General features: G+C 39.8%; 1 protein-coding gene across 2 annotated transcripts; it reads left to right on the top strand.

The window, feature by feature from the left end:
* The first annotated feature begins 3,507 nt into the window (after nucleotides 1–3,507).
* On the top strand, nucleotides 3,508–10,676 carry LOC112291601 (mitochondrial Rho GTPase 1). 2 transcript variants are annotated; one of them, XM_024539246.3, is made up of 15 exons: nucleotides 3,508–3,738; nucleotides 4,749–5,183; nucleotides 5,445–5,577; nucleotides 5,829–5,975; nucleotides 6,072–6,248; nucleotides 6,574–6,828; nucleotides 7,160–7,228; nucleotides 7,420–7,475; nucleotides 7,743–7,824; nucleotides 8,152–8,363; nucleotides 8,564–8,633; nucleotides 9,115–9,227; nucleotides 9,396–9,546; nucleotides 9,880–10,066; nucleotides 10,387–10,676. In XM_024539246.3, exons 2-15 carry the CDS (start codon nucleotides 4,978–4,980, stop codon nucleotides 10,461–10,463), a joined length of 1,935 nt encoding a protein of 644 aa, XP_024395014.1. In that variant the 5' UTR covers nucleotides 3,508–3,738; nucleotides 4,749–4,977; the 3' UTR covers nucleotides 10,464–10,676. The 2 variants fall into 2 exon arrangements, with proteins under 2 accessions (XP_024395014.1, XP_024395015.1); XM_024539247.3 differs by having other exon boundaries at nucleotides 3,509–3,738; nucleotides 4,721–5,183.
* The last annotated feature ends 1,793 nt before the right edge of the window (nucleotides 10,677–12,469 follow it).

The raw sequence follows: 12,469 nt of genomic DNA, 5'->3' as shown, positions 1-12,469 counted from the left end.
TTTAAATTAATTTCTTGTAAAGAAGAAAGTTTTGCAAAATAAAAATCCAATGTCTTTGACTAATTTTATGAACCAAACTACTTCTTTGGTTGCATAAATAAATATCATATATTTTGTTTTAGTAGTAAAAAAATGCAATTATGGATTGCTTCTTGCAATTCCAACTAATAATAATACTAACTAATAAGATTGTATAGCCAATATTTAAAAATCAAGTGTGAATATTTCTTGTATAATATACATTGCAACAACCAACTATCTAATTGTGTTCACCCCAAGCTGTCGTCTCAAAGTGAAATCTTGTTTGTCTGCAACAATTTGGATTGCAGGTTGAACAGCATACATATCTGTTAACAGTTTCATTACTATTTGTTGTAGCATGTAGTTTTACGTGCATGGTTATTTAGGTTGCAGGCTATGCCAACTTCTTTCAAACCTTAGAAGAAAGTTAGACTGGACACCAAGCTCACTGACCTTCCTGATATTAATTTACCTTAACGATTAGTGCGTGTTCATCCGACTGTCGAAGCTTTGGGACAAAGTCTTGTCAACTTGGGTATCATAGCGCTCTCCTTTCCATGGGCCTCAAACCAAAGTGTAATTTGGACATTTCATGAAGATGTACGACGTTATTGCACTTTATGTTGTGCACAGAAAGAAATATGTCAACCGAGCCTTGACACAGTTAGCTTGGTGGTACATAAATAAAATGAGGTTGATAATCATAAACAGCACTGCATCCAAAATTTGGGTGTAAGGATGTTCCTTAGGCAGGTTCTAGTGGTAGAATTTGCAGACCTCGCAGGTGCTTCAACCGAAACTTGTTGGTTCCCTTGCACTTCACATACAGATTTAACAAGTCTGGGCAAAAGTGGAACAAATGTACCACTTCTTCAGGCAGCCGCAATGGATCAATTCTTAAACCGAAGTTGAGGATAAGAAGCAAAGAGCAAAATTATCAGCTTTGAAACACTCGCAACATCATATAATGAAAACCGAAGAAAGCTTCACATAGCAAAGCGAAATGAACTGTGAATTAGTTAAAACCACATTCAAATTGAAGGAGACATACATAACTCAGCTTAGAGTGAACACGTGCAAGAATTTGCATGGTTGTCCCGTCTGTATTTACCAGAACATCTTGTGCCAACCACTGGGTTCATATCCGAATCTGCTGCAACGAGCTGTAGATTTATAACCTGCCAGCATTTTGATTGGACTTACCCGATGATATCTGGTTATTTAGTTCGTCTCCAACCTGGGCCAGAGCTCAGCCATTTCTCCCAACTTCTCAATCCCCTTCGTAAGATATCTGGTTAAGTACCCTCAACTCGAATACTCGCTGGAAGCAGATCATTCAACCCGGTTCGCAATCCTTCCGAGAAATCCAACAAGTGCCAGTTAAGTCAAGAGAGTGTGTGTGCAGTAATCAGTGTTAGTCACGCTTGTGTATGATTATGCACTGGCCTGACTTCTTCAAGCACACCAAACTTCCGACCGATACCTCAGTATCGTTTTCCTGGAACTCTTCCAAAGCTGGATTCCAATTCGTTAACACACCATTGCTCAACGTCAGTCTCAATCCCAACTCATCACCCACTCTACACCAACACCTGTAGTACCACATGTTAATATTCCTTGGCAATTCACTGCAAACCTCAAGATCATAACGCCGCTGGAATTGCTTGCATGTTCATTGAACTCGATAAAACACTCTATTAATGGTCTTCGGAAACAGCAGCTCCACACTTCCACGAACCGAGGTTCTTGAATCTGCAAGGAAGTGGAACAGGAAGTCACAGTGACAGTGACATTCTTTCAAATTCCAACACACTGTAAGGGATGAATGAGGCCTTCTCCGAGCAGTGCAGGCAGCCTCACACAAGCAACAGGTCGTAAGGAGGTAATAGGACAAAACATTGTCCAGGGTTGTACATGCCTACAGCCCTCCACATCCTCCGCTTCCCCAACATGGTTCGAACGAGTTCCGGACGGATCGCATCAAGTCACGGAGGCCACTGTTTTCTTGCTGTAACCGGAAAGTAAACACTATATAAAAGTCCACAGAATGCAAAGCCCTGTAATGTTAATCAAAACGCTTACAGCGGGGGGCAACCGTCGAAACCCTCAAATCAAGATGCACGGAGGACTTCAGGCTCTTCCTTGTAGAAGAACAGAAAAGAAAAGAACAAAAAGCAGAATCTCTCCCAAAGACGTGTTGGAGAATTCGCACCCATGGCCATCAATGAGTGCGGCAGTTCCAGAGCATAGTGCGTCCTATTCGGTGAGATTAACGGAGCTGAAAGCAGAACCAAAGATGTACTGGCCAAGTTCAGCCCAAATGGATTCCTGCGGGGAGTTAGCCGAGATGTCTACCTCAAGCCAGTGCCGAAGCTGGGAGAGTGGGCGGCGGATCTCACAAGCACGGTGGAACAGCGCAGTGAAATTCATCACCGGCGATAGTGCTTGCGATCGCCCGTGCTGCATTAACCACGTCAGAGCTCACCGCACACATAGACACTTCGGAGCCTTCTTTCGCATCGTTCACGCGTTTGGATGAACGGTGCTCGCAGGTCTCTTCTCCTCAGTACAGGTTTGGACGGATTTGGTGCCGATGAACAGATTCCGTGACTGTGCCACTGTGGTGACGTCATTCCCTACGTATACTCCGAGCATGCTGATAGTATGAGTATTTCATCCATGTATTCATTCATATTGTATTGCGTTTATTCTGTTCGTCACAACAGGAGGTTGTTGCCAGTGTAAATCGTGGCTTGCTCTGGTATTAGGCCTCACCTTCAAGAGATCCTATTTTGGTCCTTTGAAGTCTCAAAAGATGGGGTTCATATCAATGCCACCTTCTGTGGATGGTTTAGAAATATGAGATCGTGAAAACTGTATTGATTTCTTCGAGTAGAATCAAATTTGTTGATGTTTTTTGCTACTGATCATTAAGTTGTAATAAAATGAGAACATGTTTGCTTATGTTGTAATTGCAACAACTTCAAAGGCTATCAAAGCTTGCCTTGGCTTAACAAAACAATAACTTGTCCGTACAAACTGGTTACTTAAATATGTGTCCTGTCCACGCAGGGATTGATCATGAAATTTGATAAAGAAAACACTAGTGATATGGTTGTTAAAAATATTCGCATTTCTGGCAAGCCAAAGAACCAATGAAAAGAGTGAGACATCACTGCTGCGGAAATAGAGCCATGTGAGACGGACACTGGTTCATTTAGCAAAGGAAGAGTGAGGACATCCGTGGTGCCGTGACCGTGCCAAGGTGGACAGAATATGAGGAGCAGTCTCAAGGTGGAAGGATGATGAGACCAATGATATTCTGAGGGACTCCCCTCCCCCCCCCCCCCCCCTCCTGGACGGGGTTGGATCAGGGAAATGGCTGTAAGACAGAGTGCCAGGCGGCGGGTGGCGCCCGCCATTTCCTCGGGTCATCCATCGTCTCTTTCTTTTTCTCTTTTTCCCCTTCTCACATTGTGTTCACCTTTTCTAGAGCACAGGAGCGACCAAGCCAGCAGAATTAGGGCTTAGCATTGAATTGCTTCCCTCCCTCCCCTACTTGCTGAATTCTTTCTGTGTCTTTGTCCTGCCGCAGGTTCTAGCCGTCTTTGGGCACTTCTCATGCTGCCTCTAGATTCCGTGCGTGCGTGCGGTATCCCTGGTGTTGCTGGAGGGTCCACTTCCCTGCACACTGCGGGATTGTTCTTCCTCCCCTAGGTGAGATATCAGAGACTCTGATACTTTTCAGGTGACTGCCGGTGTGAGTGTGGGAATTGGTCCTTGTGGTATGGTTCTCGCAGTTGCGATGATTTTTTTTGTTTGTTTGTTTGTTTGTTTGTTTGTTTGTTTGTTTGTTTTTTTTTTTTTTTTTTTTCTTGTCTGTTAATTCCCAGGCACGCTGGGAGTTGGCTTGATATTTTTTGTTCTGGTTGTATGGAGCTGATCGTCTACATAATCTTGCACCGGTGAGAATCTAGCGTTCGAGGTGATGCTCGGAAGCCATAGGCTCGATCGGCACACTGTACGCTATTCAAACAGACTCTCACCTGAGTGTATTGATGTTGTAATTCTGTCATTGGTTGATAGTAGTATGAAGAGTCTCTAGGAGAGCTGCAGAGGACAGAATACACGAGAGTAGCTTGTTTTTCCATCCTCACGATCAAGCTGAATGCGTGTTCACAGTAGGCCAAGATGACGAGTAGACCTGTTTTCAGTGCACTTTTGTGACACCTTGTTAGACATCGCCTCTCAGTAAGTTGCACTCGTGATGCTATTGCATTTCGTGCAGTTTTTATTTTATTTTATTTTATTTTAAATTGGAAGAAGCGTCTCACGTCTAGCCTAAATTGGTTTTGGGGAGTGAACCAAGGCATGTGTCCTGTCAAACTGAAGCATGTCACATGCTTAATTTTCCACCACATCAGTGAAGAATTCTTTTGCTTGTGTTTATGTACATGTTTGAAGAACAGTTGATCATAAGATGAGCATTTAGCTGGTCAAAAAGGTTAGGCAGTATGAACTTGGATCCAGAACTTTTCTCATTTGTCAGCTCCTCGGGGGCGGACATCTTGCATTTTAGGTCGTGTACGGTTATTCTTGCGATATTTTCTTGCTGGAATTTGGGTACTTGGTGTAGTGGCTTAAGGGTGGAGGATGTTTTTGGGGAATGATTACTATGTAGATATGTTCTTGTTTGCAGGTATTGACAATTTTGAAATTCATAACAGCCATTCATCAATATGAAGTTAGAGCGCGGTGGCTGAAACTCGAGGAACCATCGACTCGTCGGCGGTGAGCCTCTCAGGAAGCTAAACCTAGCTTTGGCTATGGTGCGTTAGGGTTTAAATACTTCGCAGCTTGTTTCTGCACTTCATTTCGTGTTTTTTTTGGCGGTCGTGAGGACTTCGATCTTCAAGAAGCTCTGTTGGAGTTTTTGCCACGAGAGATCTTCTAGCTATGACAGGGGACAGGAAGAAGGAGCCACGTACTCGCATTCAGGTAGTAGTAGTTGGGGATGCTGGAGTCGGAAAATCTAGCATGATTTTGGCAATTGCCACGGATTCGTTTGCGGAAGGCGTCCCGCATGTACTGCCGCCTACACGCCTGCCTACCGATTTCTATCCTGACTGCGTGCCCTTAAGTATCTATGATTCCTCTTCAAGGTGAGAGTTCTATGCTTGAATCAGTTCTCAGACATTACATAGTGGGGTGGATAGCGGGGTGGATAGGTGCGGCTTATTGTAAATATGGTCGGTAAGGTGCGATGCTAGCCATGCTTACAGTCCTTATTTGATGATAGTATTGAGTTAAAGCGCCTGCTCGAAAGGTAGTGGTGGACAAGGAAATGCGGAAGAAAAAGGTTTATTAAGGTTTAATTTGTGCTTACTCTTGCTATTTAAATGCACGTTAAAATTTGTGGATAGGCCGGAAGACAAGTCAAAGCTGGACATGGAGCTCAAAAAAGCTGACGTCGTAGTACTGACATATGCATGCGATCAACCAGAAACACTTACACGTTTGTCTAGCTATTGGCTTCCAGAACTTCGACGTCTAAAGGTGAGCACCACATTCTGGCCTCCTGCCAGTCTCTTTTGTTCATGATGAAATTTGTTGCAGACTTCTTAGGTTCAGCAGTTTTCAAGTCCTCCGCTTTGGCTGCGAGACTTTCCCACTATTTTTATGCGACGTTCGGATCAGCCTAGATGAATACTTTCGTGGTGATTCATGTTCTTATTAGGAATCATTTTTATTTTATTTGCTTCCATTGCCTCAATTGATCCTCATTGATAAGAGTATTGAACTTGCAGCTTAATTTGCCAGTTATAGTAGTTGGATGTAAGCTAGATCTCCGTGATGTTTGCCAACCAAGCTTAGAAGAAATGATGGCGCCTTTGATGCAAAAGTTCCGGGAGATTGAAACTTGTATAGAGTGCTCAGCCGCAAAACAAATACAGGTTAGTAACGAATTGTTTATACGCATCCCACTTATGATCTTCGTAACGGTATATCTTCAGTCCTTACGGCAAGTTGACTTTTGTGGTCCTGAGCAGGTAGCCGAAGTGTTTTATTACGCTCAGAAAGCTGTATTATATCCAACAGCTCCACTCCTCGACCAAGAAACCCAAACCTTGAAACCACGATGTGCGCGAGCTCTCAAGAGAATTTTCATCTTGTGTGATCGTGATCGGGATGGATCCTTGAGTGATGCGGAGTTGAATGATTTTCAGGTGAGTACTTCATCTCCACTGATAACCTTTTTTTTTTTTTTTTTTGTTTTTTGTGTGTGTGTGTGTGTGTAAGATCCTGAGTTTCTGCCCTTCAATTTGGGTCATTCCCACGCTCACATGTAAGCGTCTTTTTTACATGTCCCTTTTTTGGTGCTTTCCTTCCTCAGGTTATTTTTGTTCAGATTCTGTTTCATTTTTTTTTCCTTCTTACATCCACTTCGAATGTAAGGGACATCAAAGACCTGATAGACTGTGACGTTTTTATGAAAACACTTAATCGCAATGAGTTCTCATGTTTTACTTACACAAGTCAACCTTTTGTCAGGTCAAGTGCTTCAATGCGCCTCTACAGCCTCCCGAAATAGTAGGAGTGAAGAAAGTGGTCTCGGAGAAGTTAGCAGAGGGTGTGAATGAGAATGGGTTGACTTTGACTGGGTTTCTATATCTCCATGCTTTATTCATCGAAAGGGGTCGGCTAGAGACAACTTGGACAGTGCTCAAAAAGTTTGGCTACAATGAGGAAATTTGCTTACGAGACGATGTGCTTTCAAGTCCTTCATACAAGCGATCACCTGACCAGGTACACAACCTTAGCTTCTAGCGAGCATGTTTTCTGAACGATCTTGTGATTCTGATTTAAGTACCCACAAGGGCTCGAAACGTAATCTGAACTGCCTTAAGTGCACAATCGTAGAACCTAATAACTGAACTCGGGCTTATGAAGAACTCCAATGATAATTGACACCAATATTATTACATTCGGGTTTGAACTTTACCTGCAAATTTTGCACTATGTTGCGCGTTTTTATTGTGTTCTCAATATTATACCCTTATGAAACTTACGTTATCTTTGCGCTTCAGTGTATTGAATTTATCTTACCTTTTTTGTTGTCGGTTGTAAACTTGTGCAGAGTATCGAATTAACAGAAAAGGCATTAGACTACTTGAAAGGAGTATTCACGGCTTTTGACAAGGATGGGGTACGAGAATATTGCTTTCGATTGTTGAAAAATAAAATGGCAATACTGACAACGGTGGTTTTCACTATTAGAGTTGGTAGCCTAGTGCATACTTTTACGACATGAGCTCATTCTTTCAGTTAGTGCAAAGTTGCAGTCTAAATGTAACACATATATAATTTAGCTGAACACATGCCGCTCTTGTCTTTCAGGATGGAGCATTGCGACCAGCCGAATTAGAAGATATTTTTTCAACAGCTCCATCGAAGTAAGTTACGAGCACATTTGATCTCTCGATCCTGGTAATACTATCTGGTTTAGCCTCTAGTCATGCACTTCATTCTTTTTTACGCGCACATCCTCCTAATCTCGGATTTCATTTCAGATGAGTTGGCCTTGGAGATGGTGGCTTTTCACCATCAAGTCTTTACATTATTTTCCTCCATCAACTATTCCTTACAGTGTCTGACGTGTTGAATGAGAAGCGCTTTAGTACATTTCCTGGAATTGATAAATTGAATCATGGTGATTGCAGCCCCTGGGACAGCCCTATGTATAAGGATACTATGGAAACTAATTCAGTTGGAGGCATTACTTTGAATGGTTTTATTTCACAGGTTTGACAGTTGTTTTATTTATAGCATTGATACAATTGTGATGCTGCCATTGTTTATCTCTCTTGTGCGTCGCGTTCAGATTTAGTGTTGTATCCATTCTATAGGAGCAGTATTTTTTTAATTTAATTTTCAAATTTTATTATTAGGTCGATAATTAGGTCGAGAATCACAAATATAGAATGTTGCCAATTTCTAATGGTACTAATTTGATTATGAAGATTCTGCTGTCCTGATAATACAGCTTGGTAGTTTGAACTGGTGCTGATGAAGTGGGAGAACCTTTTTCAAGAAAGTCAATTTGTATTGATTCTTTTTTGATGTTTGCAGTGGGAATTGATGACCTTGCTGGAACCTCAGAAAAGCTCAGCTTCTCTTGTCTATTTGGGGTATCCCGGGGACACATTAACAGCATTTCAACTCACTCGACGCAGGAAATACGATCAGAAAAAGCAACGATTACAACGAGGGGTCATTCAGTGCTTTGTTTTTGGTCCTAGGAAATCTGGAAAATCTGCTATTTTGGATGCCTTGATTGGCAGGTGTGTCTTCTTGTGTTGTATTTTGCGATTGTCGTAGCTTCAGTTAATAGTTAACTTGAGTTTTCGCATTATTTTCTCGCATGAGAGAGAAATGGTCACCTTTGTCCAGGAGGTCATTATTTGTATTGTGTTCGTTCGATTTTTGGCCTGACATGCTGAATTGGGGACTGCGTCTTCCTGTATTTTCTACAATTCTCCAGACCATATATTGACTCGTATGAGCCGACCAAAGGTGATCGCTGTGCTGTCAACAAAATTGGAATAGCTGGGGTATGTTCTCTGTCGAAATTACGGCTCATCCGTTTTTATGTAGCATGATTCTGGAAACTTAATTGACTTGGATGTTATACTCAGTTATACTCTCACATGCTGATTTATAACCACGCGCCGCATATATCTTAATGTTTCAAATTTTAGCTTCTATGCTGTAAGTAGCCCGTGTGTTTCATTTCCGACCTCCGTTTCTTCGAGGTCTTTGTTGAATGTTGGCGAATATTTCGTAACAGAAATATGCGTAGGTAACGTTTCCCTTTAACTTGTCGAGGGACCCTTGGTTCGTCATATGAAAGACTAACAAATGGGATAATTTACTCGTGTTACTATATCTATGCTCCTCTAGAGCACAGCAGGTGTTTAGAATTGGCAGTTGATATTTGTGGATCGAGGGTGTCTGTCAAGCAGGTTTCTATTTTGGTACCTTGGGTATAGCTGTGACTTCTAATCTTGGTGTCGTCTAATGTTATTTTGACAGGGTACGACCAAGACTTTAGTAATGAGAGAGATAAGCGAAGACTCAGTTTCTGCATTCTTGGAGAATAAGGAAGCATTGGCCCCTTGTAATGTTGCAGCTTTTGTATACGACAGGTGTGTGTGTGTGTGTATGTGTGTTTGTAAGTGTGTTTGTGTTTGTATGTGTGTGCGTTTGTGTTTGTATGTGCGCGCGCGTTTCATGTTACTCGTACTTAGTCGTTTTAAATGTTTCTATAATTATATGTGATAGTTCTAATATTGATCTTGGTTGATATACTTCAGCTCTAGTGAGGAGTCATTGAAGCGAGCTGCTGAATTACTAGAGCAGGTAGCAGTTCATGGAGAATGCTTTGGTTACGAAGTTCCATGCGTACTCATTGCAGCTAAGGATGATGAGGAATCCAACCCTTCTTGCATAACGAACTCTGCTCGGGTATGGTTTCTGCCTACAACCCCTGAAACAGTGAAGGAAATCGATGCCTTAGGTGTGACTACACCAATTGAAGGAGGATATTTTAGCATAGTTTTCTCGGTGTCACTAACGCTTGGCTGCAATGTCGGTTGCACTGCAAGTAAAGATGTTATGCTCACGTTTTGCTGTAGACCGCATGTTTACCACATTGATGGTTTCTATTGTTTTTATAACGCGTTGGATACTCATGGTATATGTGGCCTTTTAAGCTATTTACTTTAGGAAACCATGTCCTGTTGCTAGTTGTTTAAGGTACTTAAGGTCTTTTAATCTCTCAAGTCTGCATTTATGCAGATCTGCACTACAATGGGGTTGGAAACACCTATTCCTGTAAGTTTAAAACTCGGAGACAATAACAACTTATTTCGAAGGATTGTTGAGGCCGCTCAGCGTCCCCATTTGAGCATTCCAGAAACAGAAGTAGGGAAGAGTACTAAACAACATCGACATCAGATCCAACGTTCAGTTGGTTTTGCTATTTGTAAGTTTCTCTTACGAGTTCTGAACTTGATATTGTGAATGCTTGTAACTCATGCTCTAATTTCTGACCAGTGGACATCAATCTCCTTGTGTATTTTGTTCAGTCCTTAGGTGCTTGTCATTTAGGTTGAGGCATTTTCAGTATTGTAGTCACGACACAACTATTTTCATAGTCGCTTTATTCTCTTATTTGGCATATGGTCGTAAGAACTAGCAACTGGTTGACGAGCGGTCAGTTTCCACTGCGACTGTTCCTTGTGTGTTGTAGCAACACATGTGAGAAAGGTTGAGTTGCTGACATTGGGCATCTGTTATTGACAGTGGGCGCAACATTAATTGTTGGGGGAATTACGTTGTATCGGTTTTACAACATGAGGAAGCTTCAGTCAAGCAGTTGAAGATCATTTTCTCCTCTTTTTTGCTCACTTTAGGTGATCGTATGAGCTTCAGCCAAGTAAAGAAATTGAATAATTTTTAGTTGGCCATATTTGTTCAAGGACTACACTCCCAAGCTGTTTATCACCTAATTGGTGTGTTCCAAAACTTGTTTGATGTATTCAGGAGCCTTATCATGGCGTATCTTTGTAACATGGTTTTGTGTTAAATTTGTATACCGGTGAGAGGTTGTAGTTGTTACATCGTATTATCACGTGAGGAACATGAGGCACTCTGTTCATTTAGTGTACCTCTTAAATATTGGCTGGTGATGCTTCCCTTAATGACCATGACTAATTCTTAAATTTAGATTCAAGGCTGAAAATGATACAAAAAAGTTTTTTTAAGCAATTCAAAATGCCACATTTTTAGTAACAAGTCACGCACATACGGAAATGAGGCTCAGGTACTAGTATAGTTGAATTATTGAACCAACATCGACATGTTGTTTGTTGCCTCTATTCTTCTTCAACGTGTTTTGTTCATTTGTGTATGTATGTATGCACATTTGTCATTTGCATTACATCTCCCATGTTTAAACATTGGGACCTTTGAATTAGCTATACTTTTATATTATTGAAAAACTGAGGTTGCAAACTAATCCACTAAACAATACCACCCTTAAAAATGTGCGTAGTAATGATTTTTTTTTTTTTTTTTTTTTTTTTTTCGATGCAAAATTGATTATAATCGTAATTGTTGAACATGTATAATTAGTGCCTCACTGAACTAACTACGTGTGCATGAAAGTTAAAAGATTTGGGAAGATACAAGCCTAGAAAAGTTTTGGGAACATATAACAATTTTACTTCTGGAAATACTGTATGACTTCAATTGGATGGATCCAAAATACAAAATTAGAATTTAGAGAATAGTTTAAACAACTTTTTATTGAATTTTTGCAAAATGATAGATATTTAAATCACTTGTATCTGATGGTTGCTTTGAGGTGATCTTCATGACAATCTGGAACTTCTTCAATTCTTTCTGTGAATCCAGCTTTTAGCAAAATAATGTGCTTCTTTACATATTTCATGTGATGCTATTTTGCTATGCCCCAAAAAGCATCTTTAGTAATTGTAAGTGCTTTGCAATGTTCTAATTGGTGACTTATTTTTTAAAAACATAGATTCATCCTTGTATAATTTTTTTTTTTTTAAAAAAAAGTTTTAATTTTTTCAAAATTTCCAATAACTAAATATTAAAATTTATCAACTTATAGTTTAAAATATCCAAGATCAACACCACATCAAGAATTAAGAACCAAACGAAAAGAATAGAATCATCCAATTTGCTGAAACTGTAAAAAGTACATTGTAATTTCAACATATTTTTTACTTCTGCCATTATCTTTCTATTCAAGGATTTAAGTGCTGTTAGAAATAGTTAAATTTAAAAATTAAGATAAATGGTTTTGATTTATGATATTAAAAAACACTTCAATCTCTATAGATGAAATAATCTGATTATTAATGTAAAGCTAGTCTTTATTAATTGAATTAAAAATTTAAAGTTTCTAACATATTTAATGCTAATATTTTACAATATTATTTCAATTAAGTAGGCATTATTATTCTAAAAAATCATTTATTTTCAATATAAAAGTAAAAGTAAAAATATAAATGTATTTAATTTTTTAATTATTATTAAATATTTAAATATATCATGAATTTGTTAAAAGAGCGTAGACATACATATGTAATTGTCAAGGACAAGAACATAATAAAGACAAATAAACAAGTGAGACTTCTTTCAAAGAAAGATGACAAAATAGAAATAACTTGATATGTATATTAAAAAAGAAACAGGAATGGCTATTGCCAAAAGCCAAGAAAACTAGAGACCCTTGAAACTAGACTGGAAGCAAGAGAAGAGTTGACAAGAGTGAAGACGGCTTCATTCTTGTCTCTATATATATTAACTAATTGAAGGCTACATGGTGACGTTCTATAGGACCTCCAATATGTGT

Source organism: Physcomitrium patens, chromosome 14 (genome assembly GCF_059467195.1).
Source record: "Physcomitrium patens ecotype Gransden chromosome 14, ASM5946719v1, whole genome shotgun sequence".
In the NCBI taxonomy this organism is placed as follows: Eukaryota; Viridiplantae; Streptophyta; class Bryopsida; order Funariales; family Funariaceae; genus Physcomitrium; species Physcomitrium patens.
This window is presented reverse-complemented; position numbering and strand designations above follow the sequence as displayed.

Excerpts from the sequence above, each read along its gene's own strand:
- LOC112291601 (XM_024539246.3), top strand. The coding sequence starts at position 4,978 with ATGACAGGGGACAGGAAGAAGGAGCCACGTACTCGCATTCAGGTAGTA. Across the intron at positions 8,634-9,114 it reads ACAAAATTGGAATAGCTGGG|GGTACGACCAAGACTTTAGT; the intron begins GTATGTTCTCTG and ends TTATTTTGACAG. Across the intron at positions 9,228-9,395 it reads GCAGCTTTTGTATACGACAG|CTCTAGTGAGGAGTCATTGA; the intron begins GTGTGTGTGTGT and ends GATATACTTCAG.